Raw genomic sequence first — 7826 nt, forward strand, 5'->3', positions numbered from 1 at the left:
GAAGACATGAAAATGGCAATGGCGAAGGATCAACTGAGGCATCAAGTAAGATTGGTCCAAATCTTTAAAGATGACAATCCCAAAACTTGTTAAACAATACAAGGATTTATACCGTACAGAGAGGTCTTCCAAATCAGGGCCTCAGGGGACTAGGTGTTCTTGACTAAGCATTAACGATTATCATTGCTTCACAGTAGGTCGAATTGCCCAAGCATTATGTCCCTTACATGATCAACACTTCAACAGAAAATTGATGCCATAGCTTACAAACTGGAACTGTCTAACACCACCACGCACCATCTTTCATGCTATTCCRTCTACCGTGCTACCTAGTTTGGGTCCTAACGACCAGCTTTTCATAGAATCTGTGACAACTCTGGACAAGCAAATGGTCGAAGTTAAAACTGACTGTGGACCAGTACTTGTTTAATGGTCGACTGCTAGTACAGATGCAACGTGGGAAGATTGGAGTTCAATGAAGTCCAGATTCTTTGCTTTGATCCTTGSGGACAAGGAAGCTTTGAAGGGAAAGATAATGTTGCAGATTAAAGGGCCAGGTGATAAAAAATCAAGAGGATCAAACTCATAGTTGGAGAGAAAGCTGTTGAGTTCTAAATGATGCTAAACACAGTCAATGATAGCTGGTTAATTAGTAATTAACTGTTGTTTTCCATTTTAAAGTTTTCTATTTGCCATGTTTTTTTTTTGTAAGGGTGTCCGGGCCAAAGCCCGACTAATCCCCGGCAAATTTGGAGGCTAAACATGGCCCCACTTAAATGTCGCCAACACTCCTCTCCCAGGGTTCGAACTCGGGTTCATGACTATGCCATGCCCAAGCCTTTAAACATGTTGTTTAATGGAGGCATAAGCAACTGGTGTGTGTCATTTTGTAGGAGAGCATATTACCAAGTTACAGGGTAAAAGGAGTACTATCTGGAGTCATATTAAGAAACAAATTCTGTCTTTCGTCGTTGTTCTCTCTCTGAATTTCTTCTGCAACTCTTACCATTTATGCGTCATTTCTCCTAATCTAGGATATCCATTTTGACTTGGATAGGTATCAATTCACAATATGAAAACAAGTCCTAGCCGTTTCAAATTCTTTTATCTTTGTTTTCTCTGTAATAAGAGCTTAACAGCATTCAGTTAAGATACATAAAGTCATGGATGTGTGTAAAAGTTTAGAACTAGAACTCTGGAAGTGCCAAAAATGAGAATAAACCCCTCCTCCTGGTCGCCCCTGGCATTTTCTTTGAGAACTTMATAGATCACCAGCTTCAGTAAAGTTCTTATCTCTTCTCTAAGCATATCTATCGGACATGAGGTTACCGTTTTTTATGCACTATCCATGTAAACTCRAATGCATTGTTGGAGCTATTATGCATTCTTGAGAGTATCCTTAAACAAATGTGTGCTGCTTCATGAAGATGTGACCTGTTTATTGGAAAATTAAGTGCTTTCTGTACATATGATCTGTATAATAGAYAATTAGATATTTGCTTCCATTGTTTGTTACTAATGACTGAAACATAATACAGGTATGGTATGATAATGTACCTCATACACGTTTGGTTGAAGATAAAGGAGGGCAAAACTGGATATCAAGAAACAAAGACAAGTTTATATTTCCAGGAGGTGGAACTCAGTTTATACATGGTGCAAATCAGTACTTGGATCAGATTTCTAAGGTTTTCTATTTTCACATTATTGTAGATTATGCATCTGGTATGCGCAACTCTAAGTCCATCTTTTTACCGAGCGTGTAGATGGTTCCTGATATTGCATTTGGTCAACATGTTCGAGTTGCCTTGGATGTTGGTTGCGGTGTAGCAAGTTTTGGTGCCTTTCTACTGGATCGCAATGTGACTACTCTATCTATAGCACCAAAGGACGTTCATGAGAATCAGATTCAATTTGCTCTAGAGCGTGGTGTGCCTGCCATCGTGGCAGCATTTGCAACACATCGTCTATTGTATCCAAGCCAAGCATTTGATTTAGTACATTGTTCAAGATGTAGAATAAATTGGACTCGTGATGGTATGCTTCTTCCTTTGTGTTTGTTTACATGATACATATGTGATGTGTATCAAACATATTTACATGATTGTTTTCCCTTTAATGTACATTATCTCTTTAATTGTAAACGTGTAGAAGATAATKAGTAGAGCGGATGAGTTCATTTTGCTTCTTCATATGTTACATCTTCATACTTCTGTCTAGATGCATTATGAACTCAGATCTTGAGATGTCTTTCTTTGAGCTGGAGGTCTATAACTTGTGCTAGAATCACGTGTGTYATAAAAATGACATCCTTTGATCCCAATTGTGTTTGTTTTTTCCTTCTCATGGATGGCTCTTTCACTGGCATTATTGGTATTAATTGGCTTTTACCTTTTGTTCGTTTGTGTTTAAGATGGAATTTTGCTTCTGGAGGTGAACAGGATGCTAAGGGCTGGAGGATACTTTGTCTGGGCGGCACAACCTGTTTATAAACATGAAGATAAGCTTCAACAACAATGGAAAGGTAATATATATGTCAATGGTATAAATTTTTTTGAGTCAGATTTGCATTGGATCGACTGGTAATTTGATCTGGCCCATGAGCCAACTAATTGGATTGTGATCTGCATGACCCAACTCATTTAAATAGATGGATCATGACCCAGATCGACCCATTTATTTTCTTGTTTTCATAACCTTACACACCTCCTCCCCACACCCCGTCTCCTACCKCTCCACCCTGATCCATCTATGCCCCCTCCCTCTTTCACCTCACCCCACAATCTCCTATCCCCTCCCTCTCCCTTGTCCATCTTTTCTTATAAAATATTTTTATATTTTTTTGTTTAATTTTTTTTATTTCTTGTTAAATGATTATTATTTAAAAATGATGATTCTTTATAATGATAATTTTTTTAAAATTTTGACTACATAAATACACTTGTAAAAAAAGATGTCAGTCATGTGAAATGTGACTCATCTTAAAAATTGTCRTCATAAAATTTAGAAAATTGCTCTTCTTAAAAGTCATTTAAAAAAAATAAATTTAAAATCTTAAAAACGCATCAAACATTGGGGGAGGGGATGTTTAAAGTGAGAAAAAGGAGTAATTAATGATGAAATAGGTGTTTAATATTATAGAAGATATCCTATATATTGTTTTACTATTTAATAGATCTACCTAGACGGATCATGTATCGCCAAAAGTAATGATCTGCCAAATGGGTCGATCTATTTGATCATTGGATCAAGAGATTTTTTTCCTGTGGAATCATAGAAATGGATCAGATCTAGATCATGGCCCGAACTACTGATAGTCCTATAAGAACTTACACAATRTGTTTATTACRAAATTTTATAACCTATATGATACGTCTCAGCCCGACCCGCACTGGGGTCGRATATATCAGCTTCGCAAAAGAGAGGCAGGAAACAAGTAGAGGGGGTTGTTCGCAATTTCCTTATTCTTAATTAGTTGATTAGGAAAGATATTAATTAGTTTATTAGGATAAATTTGTTTTCCTATTTTTTAGGATTAGGGTATATTTTTTAGGATTAGGGTACGGCTTTATYTAAGGGACCGGCCACCCCATTGTTTGCATTCATTCTAGTATTTTGATTCTTGTCGTAGACATTGGAGATTACTGGGTCTCGAATTCCAGGGTTTATTTTAATAAGCATCCGATTAGTGGTACTTTTGGCCGCTAATCTTGATTTTGCCAATTGATTCATATCACTATATCTTGCACTCTACATATGTGTTGATATAGAGATAATATGTCAAGTATCTAAACACCAAAATGCTTTTCTAACAAGTCTTGTTACAMTTTCCACATCTTCATTCGTTTCCTTATCCTGTTCCCTGTTTTAATGATTTTCTGCTTCATTTCATCATTGTTGAATATACCTGTGTACAGAAATGGAGGATCTTACTGGACGCATTTGTTGGGAACTCATAGCAAAGGAAGGATATATTGCCATATGGCGCAAGCCTCTCAACAACACCTGCTACCTTGGCCGTAATCTAGGTGTACAACCTCCAGTATGTGATGCCAATGATGACCCCGATAATGTTTGGTATGTCATGGTTTACTCTTTCCATTTTGTAACATGCTGTGGCCAACTTCCATCGCATCTTAGATAACCCAAGCATGAGAAACTTATCTGGTAACAACTAACGTGCTATTTGTTTTTTTTTTCTCTTTCATCAACCCCTGTATGGATTTAACTGTATGTATGGATTAAGCTGTCCATATGGACTTAGATAAATTGCTGTTTGTTTAAACCGCCATGGTATACCATTGCTGCACCCCAAAATCGTTGTGATAGTACCCTTGGTTATTGCTGGCGCTGTTACATCTAATTAATCATTCTTAAGTAACCTTTGATGTCAGTAGCTTCTTAGTAGGATCTTTTAGCAATATGTCTTGGTGAATTAGAAAGGAGTGTTTAAGCAATGAGGAGCACACAGACATGTTAAGTTCATCATTGCAGAAAGAATAATCACATTGGTTCAGAAACTACTAAAACTTCTGAAATTATTCTGAAGTATATCAGCCTGATTTATATTAAGCAAGGAATTGAGAGAGAGTGATCAAGTATGAGGGGTGAGGCTACACATACTGTGGACACACACATACCTATACTATATATATAAGCATGCTAAACGGTTAAGAGTTAAAAATTAAGAGGTACTACCCCTTATGCATCAGGCACAAGTTTTGAAGCTAATCAGCTTTCACATTTCAAAGATAATATTAAAATAAAATATTTTTTAATTTTTAAGTTGCACTTTACACCCTTATAGTTAGTTATTTAATTTTTCTTTTTCATTTTTCATTTTTCATTTTTCATTTTACACTATTATCATATTATCATACATAATCGTATGTTAACTAAAATATATTAAAAAAATACTTTTCACTTTTTACAAATTATACCATTATAATCGTCTCATCAATGCCTTCAGAATGAGTCCAATATTGAATATTTTTCGATTTAATCTCATATTATTAAATAACTTAAATACGTAGTGAATTATTTTTAGAACTTTCATTTTATATCTTATAGTTATCGTATTTAATTTGTTTTATATACCTTATTTTTTCATTTCTATTTTACACCCWTWATTTAYAAATTTAAAGTTGTAGAACCCATAACTTTAAATCTCCACATCCCAAGATAATATTAAATATCAAATGTTTTTTTTTTTTTTTTTAATTGCAATTTATACTCTTATAATTAGTTATATAATTTATTTCATACCACTTACTTTTCCATTTTTTTTTATTTTACGTTTTTATTATATTAAAATAAATAATCGTATATGAACTAAAATTATTATAAAATACATTTTTTTATAAATTATATAATTATAATTGTCTCATTAACACCTTTAAAATGAATCAATATTGAGTATTTTAAATTTTATCATGCTATTAAATATCATAAACGCCATAATTTAAATGGTAGAACATTTTATAAATAAATAATTTTTTATTTACAAGAAAGTTTTATATTTAGTTGCATTGCAGCGGGTACAAAACTAGTATATATATATATAGAAAGGGGCAAATGATATTGTTCTTTGCAAGCTCCTACTATATATCTCAATCACCACAATGTTACAACATGCACCATGAGCGGAGTCGAATTGGTAACAGAATAAGAATTTCATTCAACAAAATTGCCTAAGAAGGTTTATACATTCGACATGACCAATGCATAACATTAAGAAGGAATATCTGAAGGCTTGCAAGCAATATGGAAACTTGATGTGAAATCTAAAAGGTTCCGATACTGAAAAACTTATGTTTTGTATTAGACAGAAAAAGATAGTGAAATATGGATTTTGTTGTGTCATAACTTCAATGTTGCAATGCTGCAGGTATGTCCCGCTGAAGGCATGCATCAGCCAGTTACCCGAGAACGGTTATGGAGCTAATGTTACCACATGGCCCTTACGCCTTCATCATCCACCAGACAGGCTTCAAAGTATAGAGATGGATGCCATCTTGTCCAGGAATGATATATATAAGGCAGAGTCAAAATATTGGAAAGATATAACATTTAGTTATGTAAATGTTTTTCGTTGGAGGGCTTTAAATGTACGAAACGTTATGGACATGAGGGCAAGATATGGAGGGTATTATCATATTTCCATACTCGTAGCATCTTTCACATTCTCTAATATTTATGGTAATTTTCTGATATTTAGCATGTTTGTTTATGATGACAGATTTGCAGCAGCATTACATGATCATGGRGTTGATTGCTGGGTTATGAATGTTGTTCCTGTTAGCGATACAAACACATTACCTGTAATTTACGACCGTGGACTCATAGGTGTTGTACATGACTGGTATGAACTACCTTTGTTCTGGATGTTGGCTTCTTTTAACCCAATCTTCTTCTCATCAAAATATTGTAGATGAAAATTGTTCACCTAAATGGGAAACAACATTTAGATGCTTAAAAACCTTATAAATTGTAAATGATAGAGAGTCTTCACGGAAACAACCGKGTCTGTGTACATCCCACCCTCCCAAGATCCTACCTCTGTGTGGGATATACCGTGCTTGTTGGTTTGATTATTGTAATTGATTMTTACAGCAAACAATGAGCTAGAGCTTTTGGCTTAACCACGGTCTCCGGGGGAGAAAAAGAGCATTATTTTCTGTGTTGGTTAGGGATAAAAAGACTTGTATATATTCGTCCTACTGGCATGATATGTTAAATCTGTTGTTTTTCCAGGTGTGAGCCATTTGATACATACCCTAGAACTTACGACATATTGAATGCCGCTGGTCTCTTCTCCATAGAGCAGAAAAGGTAAAATGTGCCCTTCTCTTTTCTCACCARTTGCGTAATATATTGGATATGGAACCAGATTTGGACTCTACCCCTTTGGGATATAGAGTTAGCTGTGATTAATGATCCTAACATGAAAAWCTGTTTGTCTGTTTGTTTGTATTGAAGCAGGTGTAATATCTCTAGCATCATGCTTGAGATGAATCGGATATTACGGCCAAATGGGCATGTCTATATTCGTGATGCTAATTCCATCATCTATAGACTTGAAGAAATCRCAAAGGCCATGGGATGGATCACACACGTCTTTGACAATGGCGAGGGTCCGAATGCTGGTGCCAAGCTTTTGACATGTGAGAAACGTATGTAACATCCTCATTCTTCACCTGCCTTAAAAGTGTACACAAGAAAAGAAAGCTGGAAGTGTATATTCTATTCAATCTGTATGTATACATACTAGTTAATCATAGTAGCTGYTATATACATGGAAAATTCTACTTGTATTTCTATGAGATCAGTCAGCCTGAAATTGATCCAACTTTTAGGCAAATGAGATTTAWTTTGATATGTAGATTGTAAAATTGATAATTATTTTGAGATGGAAAGCTGGATAAAAATTCGATGATTATTAATATCCAAAATATTTTATAAAATAAATAGAAGATAAAATTTGGATATTTGATTTTTTTTTTCATAGTAATCTTAATTAGTAAAGAAAGACTTGGAAGTATAAAATTTAAACTAGTGATTGATATTGATTCTCACATTCTTAAAACTTTTGGGGCTTCTCTTTCTTCTTTGGAACCTTTTATATATATATATATATATATATATATATATATATATATATACTAAGTTAGAGAGATAGATAGGGAGAGGTTTAGCAACTCATGGATATAGAAGAGAAATTCTTTCTTGAATTCGTTCACTCTTATTTACAAATGAAGAGAATGAAGGTATTTATAAACCTTCATATGCTTATCTATGATTACAAAAGATATACTTGATAAGATAAA

The 7826-nt window shown here is 34.3% G+C and overlaps 1 protein-coding gene across 1 annotated transcript in view; it reads left to right on the top strand.

Moving 5' to 3' along the window:
* LOC112514321 (probable methyltransferase PMT10) overlaps window positions 1-7346 on the top strand; it is a 13181-nt gene extending 5835 nt beyond the window's left edge. Inside the window, exons 2-9 of the mRNA XM_025120731.1 lie at window positions 1539-1688; window positions 1767-2037; window positions 2414-2524; window positions 3918-4077; window positions 5888-6145; window positions 6239-6361; window positions 6754-6831; window positions 6982-7346. Of these exons, the coding sequence (XP_024976499.1) occupies window positions 1539-1688; window positions 1767-2037; window positions 2414-2524; window positions 3918-4077; window positions 5888-6145; window positions 6239-6361; window positions 6754-6831; window positions 6982-7180 (1350 nt within the window). The 3' untranslated portion in view covers window positions 7181-7346. The remainder of the gene's footprint in view (window positions 1-1538; window positions 1689-1766; window positions 2038-2413; window positions 2525-3917; window positions 4078-5887; window positions 6146-6238; window positions 6362-6753; window positions 6832-6981) is intronic.
* Window positions 7347-7826: the final 480 nt, after the last annotated feature.

The sequence above is a fragment of the Cynara cardunculus genome (genome assembly GCF_001531365.2).
Source record: "Cynara cardunculus var. scolymus isolate 2C chromosome LG 6, CcrdV1, whole genome shotgun sequence".
Taxonomy (NCBI): Eukaryota; Viridiplantae; Streptophyta; class Magnoliopsida; order Asterales; family Asteraceae; genus Cynara; species Cynara cardunculus.